This window comes from Coffea eugenioides, chromosome 10, assembly GCF_003713205.1.
Source record: "Coffea eugenioides isolate CCC68of chromosome 10, Ceug_1.0, whole genome shotgun sequence".
NCBI lineage: Eukaryota > Viridiplantae > Streptophyta > Magnoliopsida > Gentianales > Rubiaceae > Coffea > Coffea eugenioides.
In genome coordinates this window covers 5,440,309-5,467,425 of record NC_040044.1, presented here as the reverse complement: position 1 = coordinate 5,467,425, position 27,117 = coordinate 5,440,309, and the positions used below count along the sequence as shown (strand labels likewise).

The 27,117-nt window shown below is 35.0% G+C and overlaps 1 protein-coding gene and 1 pseudogene across 1 annotated transcript; one reads left to right on the top strand and one right to left on the bottom strand.

Annotated features, from left to right (window-relative positions):
* LOC113748983 (probable LL-diaminopimelate aminotransferase, chloroplastic) lies at positions 1–5,152 on the top strand. Its single transcript, XM_027292597.1, has 10 exons — positions 1–208; positions 361–443; positions 1,218–1,285; positions 1,739–1,855; positions 2,429–2,491; positions 2,853–2,957; positions 3,079–3,129; positions 3,770–4,090; positions 4,165–4,371; positions 4,589–5,152. The coding sequence occupies exons 1-10, from the start codon at positions 120–122 to the stop codon at positions 4,880–4,882; spliced, it is 1,398 nt and encodes a 465-aa protein (XP_027148398.1). The 5' UTR covers positions 1–119; the 3' UTR covers positions 4,883–5,152.
* Positions 5,153–7,154: 2,002 nt separating this feature from the next.
* Positions 7,155–27,110, bottom strand: LOC113750261 (annotated as a pseudogene).
* Between the last annotated feature and the right edge of the window lie 7 nt (positions 27,111–27,117).

Here is a 27,117-nt window from a genome sequence, read left to right as displayed (position 1 = left end):
GGTCGTCTCCGTAATACTTATTGCACTCGTTGCTGATACTCCACACTATTCAGTCTTGGCAGCTTATCTAGCAGAAGCAGCAAAGGAAAATATTTGAGGAAGAAGATAGAAAGAAAAAGATGCATTGTATTCAGCACAATCCTTCTACCACATCACTTTCTTCCTCTGCTTCATCTATACATGGCCAGAATAAATTTAGCGATATCAGGTGTGCTTTTCTTACCCTCTTTGGTTTGCTTATGGTTCCTCATGAAAGATAAGAAATTGAAAAAGGATGAACTTCTTTTTTCTTTTTAGTTTCCCTAAGTCTGGAGTTAAGCTATATGGGTTTGTGGAGTAATTTGGGAAATTGTATTGCAGGACTCAGAGCATTTCAGTTCGGGGGAGAGATGGTGGTAGGAGTATGATTAAGTGCATTGCAACTTCTTCATCTGAGAAAACTGGTATTATTTTGCCTATGCCTCTTTTTCTTTTTCTTGTTCTTTTTTTTTTGGGTGTTTTTTTAATTGATTTTTTGTTTTTTGTTGGATGGTTTGTGTAGCTGTTGTTTTCTTGCATGACGCTACCACTAAATTTGGGATTTTTTTTAAGTAGTGAATTTTTTCGGGATTGTGTGGGCTTTGTTTAAAAAGATTTTAATTGAATATTGTGAGTTTTGATGATTGTAAAAATGTATTGCACATTTTATTCGGTTCCTGAAAGTATGGAAGTCAATGTTTGCAACATTTTGGTAGATATTTCAAATATTAGAAGGTGCATGAAATTAGGATTTCTGGGGTCAAATTTCGGTAATCCAATGTCATTAATTTAAGGCTGATGGATGTACATTTATACTGGGTGAAAATGAACATATGTCCAGATGTATCACAATTATATATTTCAAGTTGGAATGGACAGTGGGCTTTTTGTTGGTAAGTGCTCGTGCTGTGGGATGTTATTTAGTTTAGAGACTGCAATGAGTCAAGGATCAGGGACATACATCTATACTTGGTGAACATGCACATGTTGTTTGAAAGTTATTTTGTGTAAAAATGGCAAGTTGGAGACGACAATTCTGTTTCGTGATAGGTGCTTATGTCATCAATCATGTCCTTTATACATGAGAATTTGTACATGTGAATGTTAATTAATGTGATGTGCTGTTTTTCAGGATATGTATGCATGTTTTGGTTAAATGCTTTTCTGAAAGCTAATAGGATTCTTGGTGTTGTATGCAGCTTACAAAACACAGGTTTCTCGTAATGAAAACCTCGCTAAACTCCAAGCTGGTTATTTGTTTCCAGAGGTCTGTCTCAATGCACTCATTCTCTCTCTCAACTTTTGGGACTTCATATGGTGCATTACTCTTGTTCTGCTTACTATTAATGCATTTTTATTGTCCTCAAAACAGCAATTAATTTTTCTGATATATGCTTGGTAGCATATTATTTTTATGGTCCAGTCTCAGATGGAAGTGTGTGGACACAAATGCAGATATGTGTGTGTATATGTAAATGTAAATGTATATGTACGTATATGTGTGTTTGTGTGTGTGTATATTATATAGAACATACTAGGAGGAGACAAAAGAGATTGACTTAGAGAATCAGTGTCATATACTTTTCGTTTTGAATGCATAGGTTGATATATGATACCTTTTTTTTCTTAGTTTGAACTTTGTTGCTAGTGAACACTTTTTTGTCATTAGTCTTGGTGTAATGAAAGAATATGGATTGTGATTTTTTTTTTTTGGAATCAGATTGCTAGAAGGAGGGCTGCACATTTGTTAAAGTACCCTGATGCCCAGGTGATCAGCCTTGGGATTGGTGACACCACAGAGCCCATTCCACAAGTGATAACAACAGCCATGGCTGAGGTACCACTATTAATACTAAAGTGAATTCTCATCAATTTAGAAGAGCAATTTTCGCATTTCTAAGTTCGTGGACTTTCATACCAAGTCAAACATAAGTTGTTTGATTGTTGGATGGTAGTCTAATTTTATATTATATCTGCCGATTTAGAGACTGCTGGAAAAGCAATACTTTCTCTCTTTTGGTGGGAATATTTTGGAACCTGTTGAAATGGGACATTGTTTAACGTACCATATGCCCCTAATCTAAGTTGGAGTTGGTGAATGAATTGCAGTATGCTGGGTTTCTATGTATGATGATTTTACATATTTGCACCTCACAGTTGCATTTTAATTCCTTTATCATTAGTGGTGGTGATAGGTCAGTAATTCGATAGTTATGGCCCTTTTAACTCCCTCCCCCTCGTTACCTCATCTTAGATACTATTGCACAAGGGCAATCTCATGGTATAAATATTTTTAATTTCAAAATTGCCATCTATGGTGTTCTCTGTTAGGCTGGTCCAGGGTTTGTGTTGATTGAAATATCCTGTGATCAAAGTTGATTTTGGCTTTTCTGTTTTCCCATTATTACAGAGGTCACGTGCATTGTCAACAGTTAAAGGTTATAGTGGTTATGGAGCTGAACAAGGTGAAAAAGTATGTTAAGATCTTCTCCATCTACTTGTCAATTTCGATATGCTGCAGTTTTGATCTGCCAGGAACTTTATCTCACTGTTAGACATGTTTCTTAATCTCTTCAATTCCTTTCTCACTTGTCACGAAGCTGGTGAAATAGATTCTTGTTTTTTCTCATATCATTGTATAGTCTTGTGATAATGCCAACCAATGAAAGAGAATAACCATGGGATGAAATATTACATCCCCAGAATTTAGATATTTCTTAGAGAATGTACTCTTGTAATATTTCCACATTATTTTCTCTTGTAGTTATAATGTAGAGGAATGATGATGTTTTCCAAAAGAGAAAGATTAATGCTTGTATTGTTGACTTGTGCAGCCATTGAGAGCTGCAATTGCTTCAAATTTTTATGCAGATGTTGGCATTGAGGAAGACGACATATTTGTGTCAGATGGTGCAAAAAGTGATATATCTCGTCTCCAGGTTTGGCTGTTTGATCCACATCTTTTTTTGTATATTTTGAAATTTTTATTTTTCTGTCTGAATGGAATTTGTCATGTCGGATGATGTTATAATTTAATTTAGTCTGGCTTCTTTTCTGCAGGTCCTTTTTGGGTCTAAGGTTACCATGGCTGTCCAAGACCCATCATACCCGGTAATGTTTTTAAAAAATGGTTCACAAAATACAAAAGCAAATGGTTCTCCTTTTGCAGCAGTAGTAAATGGTCCTATTTTTCTTCAAGATTTAACGTTCTTTGACAACTTTAATCAGAGATGATCTGGCTTGGTCAATGCGGAAAGTGGTCTTGCTTTCTTTTATTTTCTTTGAAAGTCATTTGCTTACTGTGTAGCTGACCATCTTTAGATGAGCTTTAAAGTATATTTTTAGTTTCAAAACATTAGATCTCAAGTTAAATCTGACAGGTACATTTCACTATACATTTTGTTATGTCGCAGTTGAGGTCCTTGCCAACATAATACCTCCCTTGTTTTTGGGCGCATAGATTTGTGATGCTTACGTAGAATATGTAGCATTAAACAAAGGCAGCGAACAAATCAACAAATAAGATGAAGAAATAAAACAAAGGGAAATGATTCTTAACAACAGAGAATGCATGGCTGTTTTGTGCAAGTGTCTTAGAATTTGTCAAGTGGTTATGGCTGATTTTTAATCTGAATCTGGAAGTGGTTAGCTGATTATGGGAAGCAGAAAGCTTAAACCACAAACCACTTTGAACTAGGAAACTTTTGCTTTTATTCGGAGGTTTATATTCTTATCTTTGTTTCTGCTCCAGGCCTATGTGGATTCAAGTGTTATTATGGGCCAAACTGGACAATTTCAAAAGGATGTTGAGAAGTACGGAAAGATCGAGTACATGAGGTGCAATCCAGAAAATGGTTTCTTTCCTGATTTGTCCAAGGTTTTTCGCACAGACATCATATTTTTTTGTTCGCCAAACAATCCAACTGGTTCTGCTGCATCAAGGGAGCAACTAATTAAATTGGTACAGTTCGCAAAGGACAACGGATCCATCATAGTTTATGATTCTGCATATGCGATGTATGTCTCTGAAAACAAACCACGATCCATTTTTGAGATTCCTGGAGCTAAAGAAGTAAGTAGAGAATAAGTGGCTAAAGTTTGCATCTCTACTTAAAATGCACAGTATCTGAAGTATTGCACTTGCAGGTTGCAATTGAAGTTTCCTCGTTCTCCAAATATGCTGGTTTCACTGGAGTACGTTTAGGATGGACTGTTATTCCTAAAGAGCTCTTATATTCGGATGGGTTTCCTGTGGCCAAGGACTTTAACCGCATTGTATGTACTGCTTTCAATGGTGCTTCCAACATTGCTCAAGCTGGTGGTTTGGCATGCCTTTCACCTGAAGGCATCAAGGTCAGTTTGATCTTTCTTGTTCAATCATTATTAGATAGATGATAGGAGACACAAAAATGCTGCAATAATCATGAAATTAAAATGGAAATCCCCAACTGTGGGAAAAAAGAAGGAAGCAATTTAGAAAAGTTGCTTTCTAGTTTTCCTCCTTGGTCACTTTCAGAGAACGATAATACTATCCTGCTTTCCCTAATTGACAAACTTCTGGTATATTCAGGCCATGCAAGATGTGGTTGGTTTCTACAAGGAAAATACTCAGATCATAATGGACACGTTCAATTCCCTTGGATTTAAGGTTTATGGAGGGACAAATGCCCCATATGTCTGGGTACATGTTCCTGGACAAAATTCCTGGGACGTATTCAATGAAATTCTGGAGAAAACCCATGTAGTGACTACTCCAGGTAGTGGATTTGGACCTGGTGGTGAAGGTTTCATTAGGGTGAGTGCCTTTGGAAACAGGAACAATGTATTGGAAGCCTGTAGCAGATTCAAGCAGCTTTACAAGTGAGAATTATTTGTTTGTGTTTCTGCTTGATCTGTAACGGTGTGAAGTAGACTATAAATTGTTGAGCTTTCATTTTTCTCTCATTCGTGAGATAGATAAAAGCTAGAGAAATGAGCCCTTTTCATTTTCTCCTAAACTTTGAACGAATTTTTCCTTCCTGTTGTTCTGTAAACAGTTGTCTATTCTTTCTCCCTACCCTAAGAGGCGCCCTCCTTCCTCCTCTCTTTTGACTCAGAGAAATATAAATAATCAAGGAATTAGCTTTGATTGTCACTTTGCACTTGAGACGCATTATTATAACGAGTTCTTGAAGGTTACTTCACCATGAGGTCACATCCAACATATGTATGGGAACTAGATTTTGTTTGGAAAATTTCAAGTATCCTTGCCATAACAGGAGCTTTTGTTGCTTTAACATTTTATATATGCTGCGTTTTTTAACTAGACAAGAATTTGAGTAGTAGAATCCAAAATTGGCTATGCAGCCTTTTCTTGGTGAAATCGTTCCATTGTTCATGGTTGATAGTGCTGATGTAAGTGGTGCCTTTCAAATAGAGGTGTCAAAATGGGTGACTTGGATGAATTTGGATTGGTTAAAATGGATAATAGGTATAAGTGAGTCAACTCATTTATATCCATTTAATTAGATGGGTGTAAATGGTTAAGTCAATAAATGAATTGGGTAACTCAATTACTCATTTATAATCCATTTATTTTAACTTTTGGTAAACTCATTTAAATTCATTTTTACAAACTAAGTTATCAATTTATATCACCCTTTGCAACCATTATTAGTTTTAAATATTTACTTATAATGCTCAATAATTCTAATTGCCAATTTTTTTCTCATTCATACTTTATGTCATAAAATTACATACTATTTAATAATTGAACAATAAAAATATAAAAATTTGAACTGAATACTATAAAAGTTAACATAAAAACTTAATTCAAAAATTTTGAACTCCTAACATTTTTTTTTGTATGTAAATTAAATTTTATTTTGGAAAGGTAGGAAAAGAGGCTAAAATTTTTCATAAATTAGTAATGCTGAAAAATGTGCAAGTTAACAAACTAAGAGAAAATAAAATGATAGGATAAAACTAACAAATCATAATAATAACGAAGCAAAAGTAGTTAATATCATGACAAAATGAAAAATCTGAAAAAAAAAAATGGAGGAAGAGAGGAGGTTTGGAGGAAGAAAATTTTAAATGAATTAATGGGTAACTCATTTATACCCATATGCAAAAACTTAAGATATCCATGTTCATCTATTCATGAACGGATATGGATAAATTTATTTAAAATTTTAAAAAATATCTCAAAATATATTCTAGAAACTCTTCTACTTTTAAATATTCCAAAATATTTTCTAAAAATATCCCAAACTTTCCAATTTGATTATGCCACGGAAAAGATCTTCGGTATCTCAACACACATTTTTTTTCTTCTTTCTTTGCGTAGGGGGAATCTGTATCTTACTTCTGAAGAATTCGTGTAGCAAAATCAAAAGCCCATGCGAAAGCGTTATCATTGAAGTTTCAAAAGTCGGCAGTATGCCGTGACTCATTTAGCATACGTCTCTCAAACCATCCATTTCAGTACCGTCACATTGGAAAACAACGGCCAGCCAGTTTATTCAGTATACAATATGACTAATCAAGCATGTGGCATTAACAACTAGATAAAATAAGGATTAATTTTTTTATTTATTTACTGTCAGTGTAATATATTTTTAACATTAATAGGTATAGATATATGTCATCTATACAAAACGTGAATTTCAAATTTAAATTTGAATCATGTGATTTGATGTCTACATTATATACTGAGAAAATATTTAATAATAGTCGAGACAAAACTAGTTGACCATCTCCTTTTCTCAGTTTCGTACAAAACAAGAAAATATATAATAATAGTCAAGACAAAATTAGCTGACTATCTCCTTTTCTCAATTTCATTTAAAATAAGGACTTTAATAAGCAAGTCATTGAAATGTCAATCCATCACAATCTAACCAATTATCCATTTTGTCACCTCTACTCATCAGCAATGAAAATGATGTCCAAAGATCATTTCGCAGTCAGTTTCAATCACGATTGACTTGAAAATTAATTGGAAACTACTCATAACGAAATTAACGAATCTAATGAAAATGAAGTCCAAGAATTTCAATAGCCAAAGATTCCCCAATTACAATCCTAAAGTTCAAAATAACAAGAATAAATCTTGGGTGAATTATATCACCAAAGCACCTTCTTCATCATCACCATCAGCATGGTGGCATGTCTGGTGGAGGGGGTAGCATCCTTTCTTTAGGTTTCTTCCCATCTCTTACGATGAAAACTGTATTCATCCCCCATATAAGATGACGCTCAAGATGACAGTGCATGAACCACACTCCTATATGCAAGACTAGGTGGTAACACCGCGCTATGCGCGGTGGTATACACCCAGTTAACGTTTAGCTAGTAATATAGGGGAGAATGAAAATTAGCAGCACAAAATGGAGCTATATTATATAGGAATATGAGCGAAAAATCAGTTGTACTGGAAAGGTGTAATTATACGGGCATTGTAAATATGTAAAGCAAACAAAATAATATATCACCGTATAATGCTGCCTTACATTTTTTATGTACACAAAAACCTGTGACTTTGTAGCTCAAAATGAAAAAAAAAAAAAACAGCCCAATGTAGTATTGCATCAAGGCTTGGCCTTGTTATTAGAATGTGATACAACCAATCACCTGTTTTCGTAATTACATATCAACCTTAGTGAGATAAACTGCATTTGACCAAAAACGAAGGAGGATTACTAATGCAGGATGTATCCTGTCAATACATCAATAGCATAGGGGATGGTCAACTACTTAACACACACAAAAAAAGGAAAAAGGAAGTTACACAAGCCTGGATGCAATTCTACCCTTGATCATTGGATGGACGTCAACAGCTAGAATCCCATAAAAGGAAAGATGAGTGCATGAGATAATGTACATTTATGAAACTTGAGACCAGTAGACCGCAGTTCAGAGGTTCTCATCACATATCAAACCTGTTCCGGAAGAAAAAAAAATGCAGAGTGTAGTGTTGCATCAAGGCTTTTCCTTGTTATTAGAATCTTACACTTCAAACTAATCCAAGGACCAAAAAACACATTACTGTGTAGTACAATAACCAAAAAGGTTTTCATTAGCCTGTAACTTCAAGAAATCCGATGAAAAGAAACTCTGCTTACATATCACCTTTAGTGGGATAAATTGCATTTGACCAAAAAAGGAGGAGGATTATTAATATAGGCCACAATTCTATCCTCTGAATACATCAGTAGCAAAAGGAATGGAAACTCTTGGTACAAAATAACTGACCAAGTTGTACAAGATTTCAAACCAAACAAAAATATCATGATAACACCATCCACGTGAGATATAAAGCATCAAGAGCTGATATACATTTATAGTAGGTAATACAGAGATCACATAGCTACTGTTAGTGCAAAATCTAGTATCCAGGGTCATACGCTTCCAGGCTTTGATCTTGATAATGCTTCAAGGATGGCCGATTCTGCTTCCTACATAACTAAACACGTAGTTTTGTTAATCAGATGGCAGAAGCATTCTTGAGTGGTACTGCAAAAATCCACTTTATACGGTTAAATATTAGCAGCAATTACCATATTTTCCAAAAGTATATCATAGTTTTTTTTTCTTTTATCATTAGCCCTCCCATTTTAAGCTAACTTTTTTCACTTACAGGAACATCAACATCTGTGTCTATCTATGCACCTATATGCCAGACAAGCTTTTTCCATATAATTATCCCTGAAGGCAAAAGTATGGGGCAAAGGTTTTTGTACAATTCATAGGTTGGGGCATACTGCACCAGTGTAGCCAAATAATAAATGAACAATCTTCAATTACAATATAAAACATGCAATAACTACAAATACACAATTTTCCATTACATTATTATATACACAATACAGACACCGTTGTAAAAAAAATTTCCATTCATAGAGATAGTTATATATATTAAAACGAAAGGTGAAATAAGAAAGGTTACAATCAGCACTTTAAAAGTAGTAGAAGGCCATTATTTGCTTTATTATATGTCGATAAATTTAATACCTAATTCCATCATGAAGAGCCCGGTGTCCATCTAATTTAATGCTAAATAAGGACACAAAGAAACCGTTTGCAAGTTAAATAGCAGAAAAGATAATCAACAGAAACTTAATCATTTTCTCTTAATCAACAGAGGTATCTACTAATTATTAGTATACAAGCACATCCATTTGACTAAGATATTTTGCTAAATAAAGTGTAACAGCTTACCTGTCCAAAGCTGAACTATGCTAAAAGCCCAAAGCTTGGGCTTAGACTGACTGATACAAAACAAAGCATTACCCCTATAAAATTCAACCCAAAAAGTGAACAACAATAAATATGAGCAAAAATAGATTGTTCATATGCAAAATGGAAACAAATAGAAAAAAAGAAGGTTATAAAATGTTACACAGAAATAATTACCAAGTTTTTAGCCAAAGACATTGTGCTTTGAACAACCCATGAATCCAAAACAACCAAAAAATACACCAAGCAATTTTCCCATACATAATAGAAAATCACATAAGTTTGTACAGGTGCTGTAGAAGGCCAGGGAAAAAAGGACAAATAAGTAACAGGAGAACTATTAAAAATGCGTGTAAAAAAATAGTGAAAAAACTGAGATCTGGAAGAATGAAACTGAAAGAAGCAAAATCACATACAATTTTTCTTGATAATAATCTTCTCTTGACAGCCTCGGTCTCTCAAGAAAGCATGGACAGAAAATCAGATTTCCTTGTTTTTGGATTTAATTCTTCCAACCATACTTCTTGTTTTGGAGAGCGAGAAGGGATCGGCGAGAGAAGAGACGGCAACCCTTTGGGATTTGAAGGAGATGATGTCGAGATAGGGTTTCTGGAACTACTACGTTGGTCCAAAAAACTTTATAAAATTTGTTAGTAAATCCTTTTTAATATTTTTTGGGCAAGAGCAAAATCAAGATACAATTTCTTATAAAGGCATTAGATCGGGAAAAGTTCCAAGAAACTTTCTCAAATTTATTAAATCCTTTTTAATGCTTTTTGGCCAACAGCAAAATCAAGATACAAATATGGCAAGAAAAGGAAGAATACAAGGCAAAAGAAAGGGGAAAAAAAGAGCAAAGCTAACCACGTGTTTTAGAACCCAATTAAAAAAAAGGGAAAAAATCTCAGTCTCACAAGAATGGTGGAAAAGATTCGAAAATTTTCACCTGCAATATAAAAAATATATACCAATTAGATTAGATTAGATTAGACAACTAAAGCTAAAAAGAAACACAAAAGGCTAGAGAAATTCAGGGAGGGAAAGGAAAAAAAATACCATCTGTTTTGGTCCTGATGTTGCCGGTTATGGAGAAGAAAAGAGATAGAAGGGCTTTGGGGGCATTTAGGAAAATGAAGAAGAAAACAGAGAGATGGGCTTAGAGAGAGAGGAGAATGGCGATGAACAAGGAAAAGAAATGGGAGAGCAAGTGACCTTCTTCAATCAATCACATCTGCGTTTAAAAAGAATGAAAAAGTAAATGAAATGGGAACCTAAGAAAGGCTTGGACGAACACTCTCCAACCAATCACATGTTGCGGCGTCAGCAACACAAGCACCCTCTTGAGGCATTGCATTCCCCCTTTTATATACATGTTGAAGAAAACAAGCTATGAACCAAAATTTGAATACATCAATACATTGAAACTGCATATAAGCAAGCTAACAAATGAATTTCAAATCAAATATTAAATAATGTGCAATAAATGAAAATTTTCATAAAAATTTAGAAACTACAAAATTACAAGGATCTCATGGTAAAAGAAACATAAAGTAAACAACAATACATCAAAAGACTAAACATACCTAATTAAGGAGAAAAAGGCTAAACATAACACAAACTTAAGTAGCATTAAAACTGGTGAGAATAATCCAAGCAGATTCCCTCCTGGTGAGACGTGTCTTTGGTCAATTTAGGATAAAAGTGAAAGGCAAGCCACCACTATCAACTGTCATCTCCAGTCATCCAGCTAAAGCAAATAAGAAAAGCATTATGGAAGCGCGTCTTAGGGAAGAGCTCGGCGAGACAGAGGCTTTGGACTAAACAAAGTAAAAAGAAGAAAACAATTGTACATGCCTTAGTAAAATGTAGCGTTTGAAGGACCTAAAACGCACAAACAAAACCACATAAAAGTTGTTGCATTCTGGAAATATAAGCTGGACAAATAGATATGAGACCCAAATTCATGCCTTAGTACAAGAAGTCACGAATGAAGTGGAAGGGAGGCATCCAACCTCTCAAGTGAATACAAAGATTTCTAGCCTCGAAGACTTAAAATCTTGGGGTTCTTGAGGCCTAAGTAAACACTTATAATCCAAAATAATACTGTCCGTCCCTTGGGTATGGCGAAACCTCCAAGATTTTAATCCACTTTTAATTTAAGCAAAAAAAGCCACTGAGATGTCAAAGTGAAACACAAGAAAAAGAACGATTGAATAACAAAGCATACCTGTTAACACCAGCTATCACTTCTTGAAGGAGTGCAGAAGAGAGGTTTACCAACCAAATGCAGTGTTTGAAGAAGCACCTAAATCCACAAACAAAAACACATAAAAGTTTTGCATTTTGGAAATATAAGCTAGTAACAGATGCAAGACTCAACAATTCAGAAATATCCTAAAAGTTGTGTACGAATCAGAATTGTTCACTTTAGTAAAGAAGCATTTTTCATGTGAGATTTTAAAGTAAATAAAACAGAATAACAAAACCACTAAACAAAAATAGGTTATGGCACATAAGTTGCCATCTTCACAGACAATTAAATACAAATTTATACACAATACACATCAAGTAGTCAGGACAACCCATCATTTACAACCAATAATAGGCCCCTAAAGAATTATAGAATGACAGGTTTGACAAACAAAGCAAGGAAAGGGGAAAATGTATAAACAACAAATTATCCCAAAACTATATGCAAGCAAAGGAAAAAGAAGAATTAAAAAAAAACCACAATATCACATAAAAATAAACGGCATTTGATTATGCAGGGAGCAAACAAAGAATGGAAGGTTGTTAGAAAACAAATTTAAGAAAATAAAATCAAGCTTCTAAATGCAGAAAGAATTCAGTTAAGATTTAAGAATATTATCGAATCAATTTGCCAAGCGGCCAAAAAGAAAGAGACAACACAAAATATTGCGTTAACGATGCCAAGGAAAAATATGCATTTACATGTGAAAAAAAGAGCATAGATTTCAAGTAAAATGAGAAGGAAAAACATGGAACAAGAATAGTAAGTTGGTATTAGGAATAAACCAACAAATTAAAATGATACAAATAACTAATTCTGAAAAACAAAATTACAGAACACGGAGAGGCAAGCCAAACCGGGAGGTTCAGAAACCTTCAAGATTTCTCAAGCCTAGGGTCAGAGACCTTGTTTCAGGATTTCCTGACTCATTAGCAATTTTTATACCTCAGAAATCATATACCCACCTTCCCTATCATTTAAGAGTCCTCAACATTGTACACTTAAAAAATCTGAGCTCTCTACAGCAATGCAATAGTAACATTTCCAGGAGTTACAAGCTTTAGAGTAAAAATGAGACTTTAGCTAAACTACTTAATAACCCATGGGAAATGTTCTAATTGATATAGCAACACTATGAACGTAGAGAAAAAATGAGATTTTTTCCACCATATTTGAAAGGGTCAATGGATCATAAAAGAGCTGAAGAGCTAACCTTTCCGATCAAAATAGATAACCCATAGCAAACATTAGTATCAGAGAAATAAAACAAACAACCAGAAGAAGACCTTTTTGAATACCTGTACAGGTGCCAGCTTAGGTGGAAGCATTAAGCCAGTATCATCCCCATGAGTCATGATAATACCTCCAACAAATCGCGTACTAATAGCCCATGATGTCTGCCACACATGTTGCCACTGTCCATTTTCATCCGTAAACTAAACAAGCAGACAGACTATTTAGGGAATTGCACCTTTCATATTTCAAATACCAAAGTTGAAGAAATGATTCTAACCAGATTCCTATATGAAGAAATGAAAACTAAAAACCAAAGTTGAAAGTAGAAGACTGCCATTCAGAAGCATTGACGTGTTTCCTTTGACATTGAAATTTTATCAATCACTTCAGATGAGGATTGAACGAGTAAACCATTGAGATTCAATTGGTAAATTGACCCAAAATAACACTGGATAACCAGGGCAAGAAAGGAATATAGCCTGACTTAGTTTAAATGCTGCATTTTCTAGAATCACGTAACAGCAACTATATCAGTGTATACTTTTGACTCTTTTCTTTCAGTTTCGCTATAAAAAAAAAGCCTTAACCATCTTCTGACTTCTTTCTTAGTGGCGTTGGCAAAGAGGTAGCAAGAAGAAATATGTTAGTCTTCTAATGAATTTAGACAACATGGATGGATTTGTTCTGCGCACAACATTCATATAGTGCACAATGGCATTTGAAGAATTAAAAAGGAGATTCCGCACAGGAACAAGATTGTTTTGCAGTTTTGCTCTCCAATTCTGCATCAAACACTACTTCCGAAATGGAGTTGTTTTATGCATCTGATGCTAAAGGTTAAGCTATTCCAATAGTCCCATGAACTTTATGAAATTAAGAATCTCAAACCTGATAGTTCCTTTAAATGGAAGCCATACTATCTACTGAACATCTATGATCTTTCATTAGAAACAATTATTTTGATTAGTAAAGATTTCTTTTTGACGATAAACCCTTGGAGTTGTATAACAACAGTTAATTTTTGAAATAACATACCATTTAGTTCATGCAAAAATTTGCTCTTTGTCAACAATTGGATGTCATAACAGCACTAGCATTACCAGAACTTATTTATCACAAAATAGAAATAACAAGTCAAGACTGCAAAGAACCAATATTTTCAATTAGAACAAGAGGAAAGAAAAAACTACATAAAATATATTGAAAAATTATATTGAGAAAGTCAAACCGCTAATAGAAGATCAAGAAACAGCAATAAAGAAATGACAAACATAAAAACCTACGTTTTGAACAGAGCATAAAAAATGCTCTGAGCTCTGAGCTTCAGCTGTAACACTAATCCCAAATCTTTCAGCCTCCAACTCAGCTTGCCTAAAAAATGCTACTTATAAAATCAACCGCAATAATCACAAAATAGTCCAAATCCACAACTTGGTCAGAAATTTTTTAAAAAAATTAATTCAAAATACCTAATAGCAGAATCTTCTGTGGCTTGAAAATTATTAAGATCAATAAAACATTTCTTCAGATCAAGAGGTCTTCACCTTGACCCAAAAAATTAAACTCTCTTATGTGATTGGCTTTCAATACCCTAATATTCCTCTTTGGCCCTGACCCTAAATTTATTCCTTCTTGTATTCTTCAAATTCAAAGCTAAAGAATTTCAAAACCCACAAGGAAAATTACCAATTCATAATAAATACTGTAAATGCATGCGAAAATACTGAAAAGAAAAAATGAAACTGTTTAAGGGAAAATCTTGAAAAACAGAAGGAGAAGGATATGAAGAACAAGTATGTTGGATGAGCGGTCAAAGGTCAAGACTTGGATGAATGGTCTTGATGGAGAGTATGCATCCTACTGCGAAATCTTCATTACTGTTATAAGCTTCCATGGATTTAGGCTTTTCTTCTTTTCGGCTTGTATTTCACCTGATCTGAGTTTTTTTGTAATGGACCATCAGTTTCTGAAGAGAAGAGACAGAAAAAAGGGAAAAAATGGGGGGAGAGAATGTGCGGAAGCTCAAAAGATAAGACTAAAGCCAGCGACCAAAAGAAAAATCGTGTGGTTTGGAAAAGGGCAAAGAGAAAAAAAAAAGGAAAAGAAAATGAAGGACAAAGAAGATATACCACAATCGGTGCTCTGCAAAGGTACAACCACTCCCCTCAGCTCACCTGCTCTCTGACAACAGAGGAAGAAGCAAGAAACGAAGGGGAATAGAAGAGAAGAATTGAAGATGAAGTGAAGGCGACCAAACTCGCCACCAATCTCCCAGTGAGGACGTCTGGAACTGAAATGGGTAGACTTGGTGGAGCAGTTGCTCGTTTCAGCAGAACCGCAGAGGCTGAACTCCTGGCTAAGCAGACTGGATGTGACAAAACATTACATTACCAACACACCCCTCAAAGAACAAAAGAACTCAAAAATACAACAAAAGGTCGGGATGTAAATAGCTGCAGACCAAAGGGCTAAAACCGTAATATCAACAAACCTCCCAGCCCAACAAAGAGAAGAAGACAAGACATTACGATTTACGAAACAACCGCGTGACTGTTTGACCAGGAACCGGGCCACCACATCAACAAACGGAAGGAAAGGCTAAGGGAAAAAAGTTAGCACCATCAAACAAACGAATCCCCAGCCGGCACGCGGAGGACGACCACGTCCGACGTGGACACCGGGCTTCCGCCCTTAGTCTATATGGTTAATAAATAAAGGAATAAACAATTAACTTTATGAATTATGGTCGTAAAACAGATTTTTTGTTCTAAAAATTGTACGATAAATTACAAAAAAAAAAAAAAAACTCTCAAGGCACTGTAGATTATTACTCATGAGAAAAAGATAATCTCAAGATTAAGTCATTTGGCCATGAAAAATTGTTGAAAATGCCAAGGATGGCTGTAACATAACATTTCGACTTGAGGTGATTTTCCTTCCACCAGTTTTGTTAGTAGGAAATCAGTATAATACACCAAATGAAGGAAGCCACAAATTAATCAAGATTAAGTTACTACATCTTTCCATCAGAAGCAATATACAGTAGGTGGTGAGACGTACCAGGATTACTTGCCCAGAATCTTACGGTAGTCCAGCCATTCTTAGGGACGGTAATAGTATTACGTTTGGGAGGGTCAACAAGATTATACTTCTGAGGATCCTCAGTTTGGTCAAAGTTCCCTAACCCCCAGCCAACAGCGTAGAAACAGTATCCATGAAGATGCATTGGATGATCTATTCCAGCAACTAAATTTGTCCCTTGAAAAACAATCTCCACCGCCGAATTGTAGGGGTGTGTTCTCAGTTCTGTTGCTATTTTCGATATCTCCAACTCCAAAGGAAGGTAACCGGCTGTGTAATTGAACACAAATGGAGGATGTTTCAGAAAAATCTCGCGGTATACTCCTGGAATCTTATAATAATATGCCTGGAGTATATCAAGCGATGGATTCGCAAAGGTTCTGTTGTTCATACTCGCTGCCAATTGGGTTCCATTTGGTCCCTCGCAAGAAGTATTTGGGCAGGGCATTGCATTGATTGATAAAGTCACCATAAATTTTTGGTCGACTACCAAGGGGACATCAACAGGGTGGTCTTTGGTTGCCAAGCTTCTGAGGCTCCCGCTGAAGTTAAAAGCTGCAGAGGTGTCATTGTAGGAAGGAAGGCATGGAAAAAGTGGAGGGGACGAAAATGGAGCCTGATTCGGGAATTCTTCGTACTTCACTATTCCTGTGGTGGATGTGTTATCAAAATGAACATTAACGCCGGTCACATATGGGGCTGTAGCCATGTAATAGCGATCAGGTTTTTGGTCAGCGACGAAAAGGCAATCCAGGGTTTGGCCTGGACTGATTAAAACGTAGTCTCTTGCCAGTGGTTTTGAGTAGCTAGCATCAGTTGCTATGACAGTGAGCTTATGTTTTGCCACACCGAAGAAAAGAATTTCGTTCATAACAGCACTAACTAACCGAAAGAGATAAGTCTTTCCAGATACCACATTTAGCTGAAATGTATCTGTAATGAAACAAGATAACAGGAATTATCCAGTTATTATTCTCCCATCAAGTAAGTGCATGGAAAAAGATTCCAGTACTATAACTGCTCATGGTTCTTTCTTTACATGAATTTAATCCAGTTATTATTGGGTGGTGGGGATGAAAGGATTTCAGTTTTAAAGAAGACTGATAAGAATTCCTGATAATGTACATATCAATTCACAAAACCACATCAGTTGATGTTCATGCATCAAATTCTGCAGGTAGTTGGGCTTGCTCTGAATTCAATCCTGCTGCTAATCACTATTCAAGTCGAATGGTTTATAAGATAATTAACCATCTTCACCAATGCTAATCACTAAGTTGGATAGTATGAAAGATGACGACTTTCACCATATGTAGCAAAGAAATGCAAACACTATATACCTTACCTTTATCCAGTATCAATTATAGACTTTTAAATTCTTAGTGTTTGAGGAGGACACTATAAAGCCAGCAATTTTAATTTTTGATTAATCAAAGATTGAAAGAACCAATCAAAGTCCCGGTCTTGCAATCAAATTCAACCGTTCCAGAGCCATAGCAAAAAAATTAGCTTTGTGGACCTACCACTGCGGGAGCATGGATAAAGGTCTCCAGGCTGTCCATTGATGGTATAAGCATCAGAATTTATAGGTTGTCCTCCTGATTGAACAAATTCCTGAAAAACATACCTAATGTCTTCCTTCCACCACTCTCCTAAATATTCAAAATCAAGGACAAATCCATAAAACCCGGCAAGTTAAAAAGAAGATCAATCTAAACAAACAGGTACCCTGGAGATCAAATCGATTCATACTACCTAATATGATGGGAACTTCTGCATGAGGCTTGGGAAAAGGGTAGGAGGTGCCACGATAGGGATAGACAACAATAGCACCATGAACGGTGGCTCGCGACCAATCACTGTGTGCATGCCACCAAAGGGTTCCTTCCTCTTCAGAAAATATGACTTTTTGGCTAAATTTGTTGCCTGGTTTAATTGGACATTGTGTCACATATTCAGGGCCGTCTGACCATGGATATTGTGGCTGTTTCACTCCATGCCTGCAAATTCTTGAAAGGTCGTTAGTTCACTGTAATTATTGTCAAGAACATGATGAAAAAAAAAGGAGATAAAGAAAATTGATATAACAGCAGCTAAGCCCTGAAAATTAGGTTGCTGCCATTGACCATGTCGTAAAATCGTGGCATTGCCATTGTGGATATACATAATTGTTCATTTTCCCCTCCTGAGCTTTAACTTAATCTCAGTTTACCCCCATAGGTTTGAATATTATGCAGATAAGAACCTATAACGATTTTTGCTAGATATTTAACTCTTGATTAAATTTTATACATCTATAGCTATGAAATTGATGATGGTATTTATGACTCCTACGGTCACCATATGTACTTATAGTTCTGATGAAATGGTGATAACGTAAAGGAATTCCATATAAAGAAGAAAAATATGCAAATAAATAAATACTTTTAAAAAATTTTCCTTATTTTGTTTGCATAGATAGAAAAGAAGATAATAAGGCTAAGAAAAGCAGCAAATACAAATAGATAACAATATTGTGATAATGATTTATTCTTTTTTTTTTCCCTTCTTCGTTTGCTCCTTTTATAGTTCTTCTCAATTCTAATTACCCTTTTATATTTGATTTTTAAATAATCTAAATATTTCTCTTACCCCTAATATAAAGATACGATCATATTACATATGCATCCTTCTGCCCCATCGCCATCTTCGCTTCTTAAATCCTATTCCCCTCTTACTAACTTTTTTTTTTTTTTTTTAAGAAAAAGCACATGTGTGGATGTATGCAGTTGCAGAGTATTATATTGTACGTCCTTTTACTTAATCAAAATATTTAAGAATAAATATTGAACCAAATTACCAACCGGCATGGAAGAATCTGCCTGATTGTGAAAGTTGACCAGGTCTCTGGAAAATTAGGTAAAACTACAGGGTAAAAAACAGAAACCTTAGACATTTATATACCATACCAGTGAAGGGTTATATTCTCATTTCCTTTGTTGAAAACGTCTACAATTACTTCATCTCCTTTGTAAGCATACAATGTCGGGCCAGGAAATTTTCCATTTACAGTTAGTATCGTCTTTGAGCTACACACAATCTCTCGTACCGAGCTTCGCGTACCTGTATACAGTCACAAATTTATTGACAATCGCAATATATATGCTCATCAATTAACATATTAAGAAAATTTATCAAATGTTAACAACAAATTAATTTTCTCGAACGAGGTGGTTTATTTAAGAATTAATTGCAATACAGAATGAGGAGCCCCCGAGTTCAGGAATTCCCCGTCTGTATCTATCTAGTATTCTAGAATGAGGATCCACATCCTGTGTCAAACTGAAAAATTTAGCTACCTGATGATGAAGTACGTACTAATCCACCAGGAAAACAATGAAGAAAAGAAAATGAGCAGCACTTACAACGAATGTATAACGATCAAATGCTTGGGAATGTTTGAGGAAGCTAGACAAAAGCAGAATAGCAAGAAGAGATAGTGTGAAACTCTTGCAGCTAGGGGACATTTTTGGACCAAGATTCTTGTATCTCTTGTTCGTAGCAAGCGATGCAGTGGACAATTAAGGTGTCTTCCACAGTTTTATACGGAAACGAAAGATAGGGAGTAATTATTTAGTTGATGGATGGATGGTTTCTGTTGCTGGTTGATGGAGATAGTATATCTATCTAATTCATCTTGGCCTCGTTACATTAAATGATCAAATGATCTGATCAAAAATTGATTGACTTAAGAAAACAGGTTTCTAAGTTTCCTTTGGTTGAAGCTGGACCATTTTCAGGGGAAGGAGTTAATGTTGTCAACAAGTTTCGTTTGCATATAAAACAAAAAATTAATTCTGGGATACTTCAATTCTCAATTAAGACTTCTTTTGTATTTTTGGTTCTTGTTTCCAAAATTCATCAATGACAGCCTTCAACAACCGGAGGGCTTGCTCCTTTTTTTTTGGTACACATTGATCACATGCTTATCTTGTAGTGGATTTCTAAATGGAGTCCATAACTTTACCAAGATTGTGCTTACCAAAAACAAAAAAAAAAAGTTACCAAGATTATTAATTTTTTTTATTCCTTTTTCTTTCCCCTCATTGCCTTATTTTTCTCCAACTGATAAACAAAAGGATTTTTTTTTAACGGGTGCCCTTAAACTTGTTATCAAGGGCTTGTTAGACAAACTGTAAATAAAAACCTTGTCCCTCTATTATCAATGGCTTGTTGTCTTTAATTGTATTACTTTAAGGCGTGTGAGACAAAAATTTAATGCACAGCTGGGAAGCAAATTCAGGTTCATGTATATTAAGAAGTTTTTGCCATTTATGCATCCTTTTCTCTTTCAATTTGTTTTTTCTATGTTTTTCTTACAAACATGTATAGATGATATTTGCTTCTAAAGTCACCTAATTCACACCTTCCAAGTCCTGGAGTCAAAAGTATCCAGCATAAGGGAGTAAGTGCGGTAGTTGAAAAGACATCATATTCATATTCCTTTAATAGCTCTCACTCCCTGTAAAAGTGTTCAGAAATTGGTTAAGGTGACTCTAATTAAGACTATCAAGAAAAAGTTGGTGAATGATAGTATGTGGGGTGAATGATAACATGCCCTAGCTAGCTAATTTCATAAAACTTAGTACTTGATTTAATTTATCAGTTTGCAACGACTGGAATTTCAACACTTCAAGCTTTGTGAATTTCAGGAATAGTTCAACTATAAAGCAAATGCTAATAGCAAAGAAGATTTATTAATATAGGACCAATTACAGGTGGTTAGCCAAATGATTAATACAGTACATCTGAACGTTCTTGTCTCAAATAATTAATTTTTTTTTCTTATAGTATGAGTGGGAGGGCTCGAATTCATGATTTCTCAATTATACTCTCTACTCCAAAATCACCCAACGAATTCAAGATTGCTAATTGAAATAGAACATGTAATTGCTTTTGACTTAATTGGTTACTAACTTTTTCACACTTTATCTCCATTCAAAGTATCATTCTATCGATATATATAGCATTGCATCTCTAATATAACGCTAATCTATAATCCTTTGGACATTTCAGCAATTAAATTGCAAGTTTCAGCTTTGCAAACAATATGATGAAAAAGTCCAATTTTTATTGCACCAGACCGTGCTAATTTATAAAATTAAATCCATCATTATTGTCATTAAATGACTTAGGCGGGCAAGAAAGAAATCAATTAGCTTCACGACGTCTCTAAAAAAATCTGGCTTGAAGATATATCTGGATCTATCTTTTCTAACCACAGCTATTCAACGCAACATTGAAAATTCAATACTAAGAGCTCAAACATCATGAAAATCTGGATATGCTATCCAAATTAGTATTCCAACATAAGAACAACCAATGTAAATTAATGTAACTACTGATGAAAGAAACCAAACCCCAAAGTTTAATCTCTCCAAGGTTCAAACAAAAACAAGAAGAAATCTTGGGCCATTAATTATTTCCTAGGCATTATTTTTCTTCTTCACCTAATCAACATGCTGGCATGTCCTGTGGAGGTGGCAAAATTCGTTCTTCAGGTTTCTTCCCATTTCTGACGATCAAAACAGTGCTCATTCCCCATATTATGTGACGTTCAAGATGACAGTGCAGTAGCCAAACCCCTATATATTATCCAAGGGAAAAATTTAGTAACTGTAATGTAGTACAAAAGACAGTAGTGTTACTCAAATGTGTACAAATGACTTGGTGAAAAAACATCAACAGCAAGACCACCGAGCCCATAATTAAGTTCTCAAATATTCTTTTAGTAGGTGGAAATTAACTGGCCGGGATGGGACTTACCAGGGTTGTCTGCTCGGAATCTGATGGTGGTCCAGCCATTTTTGGGGACAGCAATGGTATTACGCCGCGGAGGGTCAACAAGATTATAGTTCATAGGATCCTTTGATTCATTAAAGTTCCCCAATCCCCAGCCAACTACGTAATAGCTATATCCATGAAGATGCATGGGATGATCTATTCCAGCGACTAATTTTGTTCCCTGAAGAATTATCTCCACTGAAGAATTGTATTTGATTGTTTTAACTTCTGTCCCTCTTTTTGATCTCTGTAACTCCAAAGGGAGGTAATCAGCTGTATAATTGAACACAAACGGAGGACGATCAGGAAAATTTTTCCCAAAAACTCCTCGAATGCCATAGTAATATGCCTCAAGTACATCGAATGATGGGGTAACAAATGTTATGTTGTTCATACTAGCTGCCAATCTAGTCCCATTGGGTCCGTCGCACGTTTTATTTGGGCACGGGAATGTGTTGACTGAGACAGTTGACATGAATCTTTTTTCCACTGTCAATGGGACATCAACTGGATAGTCTTTGCTTGCCAAGCTTTTTAGGCTTCCACTGAAATTTACAGCCGCGGAGGTGTCGTTGAAGCAAGGAAGGTATGGAATTAGGGGCGGCGATGAAGAAAATCGACTGTGCAGTCTTGCTCCTCTGTACTTTACCATTCCTGTGGTGGTTGTGTTACTAAAAGTGACATTAATGCCACTCACGTATGGCCTCGCAGCCATGTAATAGTGATCTGGTTTTTGGTCTGCAAAGAGCAGGCAATCCAGGGTTTGGCCAGGGCTTATTGTGATGAAATCCCTTGTCAATGGTTTTGTGTAACTAGCATCAGTGCCAACAACAGTGAGTTTGTGCTTTGCTATACCAAAGAAAAGAATTTCATCCAGGGCGGCATTGATTATCCGAAGAAGATAAGACTTCCCGTACGTGACCTTTAGCTTAAATTTTCCTGCCACAATGAGGTTGAAAGGAAAAAGAGAAAATGAAATGAATTGTTACTTAAGTTGATTAAAGCCAAAAGTAAAAGCGTCCCTTGTGGATGTAAGTTGTCCTCCACAAAAATTGCTAGAGAAGACCTCTATACTTTACCCACAGAAAAATTTCTTTCTTCAGGTTTAAATCTTTGTACAGTGGGTAATAACATAATAAACATAATGTGATTGGCTATTAGGGGACAATTAAGATGGATATGTATATATAGTCGTCTCAATGTCTCTAGTGCTTCATTAATTATGAGATGATCATAGTGCATTAACCAAGTTTAGTGAAAGCGTACACGATTGAATTAGAGGTAAAAGGAGATAATATGAAATCCTACCACGTTTGGAACATGGATAGAAGTCCCCAGGCCTACCATTTATGGTATAGGCATCAGAAACTTTTGGCTGGCCTCCTCCTCTAACAAAATCCTCAAACACTACCATTGCATCTTCCTTCCACCACTCTCCTGAATATGTAACTAATTAGTATTGCAAAAACTGATTATTTGAACAACCAAAAACTTCGTACCAATATCAAAGGGACTTCTACATAAGGTTAAGGAAAAGAATGTATACAAGTAACATGGGGGATCATAAACTCATACCTAATATGATAGGGACTTCTGCATAAGGCTTAGGAAATGGATAGGGGAAACCACGGCGGGGATAGACAATAATAGCTCCGTGAACGGTGGATCGCAGAAAGTCATTGTGTGCATGCCACCAAAGAGTTCCTTCCTCATCTGAAAATATGATCTTTTGCCGAAATCTATTGCCTGGCCTGATTGGACATTGCGTGATATATTCAGGGCCGTCCGACCACGGATTCCTTGGCTGTTTCACTCCATGCCTAAAATTTTTGAAGTCTCAATTCACTTCATTTTTGTCAAGAACTTTGAGGGAAAGAGAATAGTATGAAAAAACATTAGAGTTCTAGTCAGAAAAACTATATTTAGCCTGCCATCAGTACCAGTGAAGCGTTATATTATAGCTTCCTTTGTTGATAACGTCCACAATGACTGTATCTCCTCTGTGAGCATACAATGTCGGGCCAGGAAATTTTCTATTGACAGTTAGTATCTCTTTTGAGCTGCACAATCTTCTGTACCGAGCTTCTTTCACCTGTGCATGGTGCAAGAAAATTTGAACTGAACAAGGGCTGGTTCAATGAGCAGGTAAAATCTTGTAGGTGTTGATTTGTTAAGAAATTTAACAAGAGAAAAGAAAATTATTGATATAAAAAGAGATAAAAGAATCAATATCACTCACTACAAATTTATAATGATGTAAAGCTTGGGAATCTTGCAGGAAGCTGGAGAATAGCACACAAGCCAGAAAGCATAAAATCAGACTGTTGCTGTTAGGTGACATTTTCTTATGTAAATAGTTTACTAGTACGTCTGCTGTATAAAAGATGTCTAGCAGCTATATATAAAGAATTGAAAGAGAGAGGGTAATAATTAAAAGGTAAACGGAGGGATTGAATGGTAGTTGATCGAGATATTGAATTTCTAAATTTGATGAAATTTTGGTTTGTTTTGACGAGATGATATGATCAAATGCGTGCACCCATGCATGCAATAAAGATTGGCGGTGACTTAGAAGGAAAAAGAATTCTTGGTTCTGCTCAGAAACTTCAAAGAACTTTTGGGAAATTAGCTAATTTTGTCAAAGAGTTTGCATTTAACGTTAGACAGACTGACTTTTGGTATACTTTCAAGTCTCTAAGAGTTGTTTCATTTAACTTTTTTTTTTTTTACCATTTTTAATCACCAGCTTCTTCAACTGGCCGAGGACTTCCACCTTTGTCACATATTAATATGCTTGTCCCTTCTGTGGCTGGCCTCTTCTGAAGGCAAAACTTTGACAAGAATCTCTCTCTTCAATTTTTCGTTTTTGCTTTATGTGCATCTATGTGTTAAACAAATTTTGGCCATTCCGTCAACTGAATATTGTCTTTCTAATTTCATAACTTTAACATATTTAATACACGGAAAATTTTGTTTTTTAGCAAGGAAAGAGTAAAATTTAAGATGCGAAGAGGGAGAGGCTATGTTAGTGGCACTCAAAAAATTGTTGTTCACACTCCTTTACGATTCTTTTCACCTGTAACATGACAAATTTTGGAGAGGGAAAAAAGTGATAAAAGGAGTGAGAATAACGGACGGTCGGGTTCGTTACGGTTCAAATTGTTGTACTTTTACACTATCTGATATACAATTATATTACATTATTGTATTTAAAATAAAAAAGATGTACATGAATAAAATATTTAATATATACTCAATATTACATTATGATGTATTTATATATCAAAAATTTAAACATGTGCAATGTCAGGACAGAATTGTACAAAACGCAATTGCACTGAGTTCTTATTCCAAAATAACAATCTTGAGTGTGACATTAACATTTCTCTAATACACAATTTTTTTATTTCTTTGTTTTCAGTAATGCATATCACATCCACATTTTTGTTTTTGCCCGTATATTTGACAATTATTTTCTTTTTATTTTGGTGTTTTTCCCAAAGATAATGCGGGAAGACACTAATGCTATAATCACTCATTCGCAAGTCTCTAGAAAGTCAAGAATCCGGACTGGAGAATGAGAATAATTGCATTCACACACGTACACATCATAGTTTAAAAGTTCATTAATACTGGCTCCTTCATCAGATAATAAGATACAGAAAAAAAAAATTATTAAAGCGCCTAATTGAGAACTTATCCAAGAAAATAAATGGACTAAAATATAATTTTGTGAATTAGTTTGCCACTTGAATATTGAATTTCCATGATTCGGGATCAATTAAATTGTTGATATGAAACTTTTTTAATTTCCCAGCGAGAGGGATAAACTTCAACTGAAACTGTTACTACAACATATATTCAAGGAGCCTATATATTGCTTTGATCAGATTGTTGATTTCTTGGGAATGATTACGTCTTTAGATTACAGGTAAGTCAAAATTCTGGTGATACTTACTTGATTATGGAATTTCTGCATAAAATAACAAAAAAGTGAAGCTTCTACCTTCGTATACTTTTTGGAGTAAATCCTTTGTTAAGTATATAGTAGTACAAATCAAAAATGGAAATCAATTGGCCAGGCATCATTTCAAAGCTAGAAAGATTAGAGTCTTTGATCATGATCAACTTTTCAAAATTACAAAAGGTATAAAATCTTGATTTCTTTTAATTTATAAAAAGCAAAATTTTATTCCCGAATTGCTGAAAACTATCCAGCATGATTTAATTTACATCATTGTCCTAATGGCCGATTAAACATACACTAGAATTAATAGATCAGATTGCAATTTACATATATAATATATCTGAAAAATCTTGATTTGTTTTTAGTGCCCTTTCATGATTTTGTTCAAACTTTAAGGCGTGGAGTTTGAATAAACTATATTGATTTTGTCAAAGTTTGAAAAATAATTATCGGGATGAAGTTTGGGTACATTGCATTGATTTCGAGGAAGTTTGGCTTTAGTTATTGGGATCTCTACAGAATTCGTGCATTGACGTTCCTTAATCTTTCAGTCAAAGTAAATAAAAGCTTCTCTATTGAATTGAATATTGTTAATGATAGTTATATATGACTTTCATATCCTCAAAAAGAGATAGTAATTCCATTAGGGTGTCACGTAATTAAATTTCGTGCATTGAAATTAAAAAATTTTAATTTTATGCACTTTTTAACTACTATGAAAAATATTGGGCTTTTCAACCATATTAAACATATAATAAAAATTTTATCATATTATAATTCACCAAATATTAATCCTTCAATTATGACAAATGCATTTTCCTCTTTTTCTTTTTTGGTTTAACAATTGGGGCGACGCCTATAATTGTCCGCAGGCGGTAGGACTACTAAGCCAATTATAGAAATTCCATGATCCAAACTACAAATATGCATATCCTTAGTGAAAATTAAATATCTTTTGTGTGACAAAATGAATGGTAATAGATTAGCAATTAAAAGTTTAAACACCATTTTGAGAATAAATCAAATTGCTTAAATGGAGTAATTACCGATATTCCACATGTTAAGAATATGTAATCAAATGGTAATATATCCGTGAGAAAATTGGTTCCTTTTTAATTTTTTTTCCCGTACAGCTTAAAGGTGATTTAGAACGTTCTCGAAAAGTTTAAAAATCGAAAAATGCGTTGAGTGCATAATAAATTTAGCCAAACTGTATTTTAATAACTTTTACATTATCTATAGAGGCTTTTGGAATTCTGATTATATACCACCACTTTAATTTAGCTGGAAAAAATTAATCTTTTAATTTAGCTGCATATAGTTTTCCAACTTTTTTATTTGTACCCTCCATCTCCCTATTTTACATGTCTTTCGTAGTTGTTTTAATGTGACATGGGCCTTGAATCGAATATTGGCCCGTCGAACAGAAACAATAAAAGCCGCTGCGAGTTCGGCCCAAACTCCAGTCCCATTCGGGTCGGCTCCATATAGATCAGCCGTTATTCGCTGACCCATCGTATCT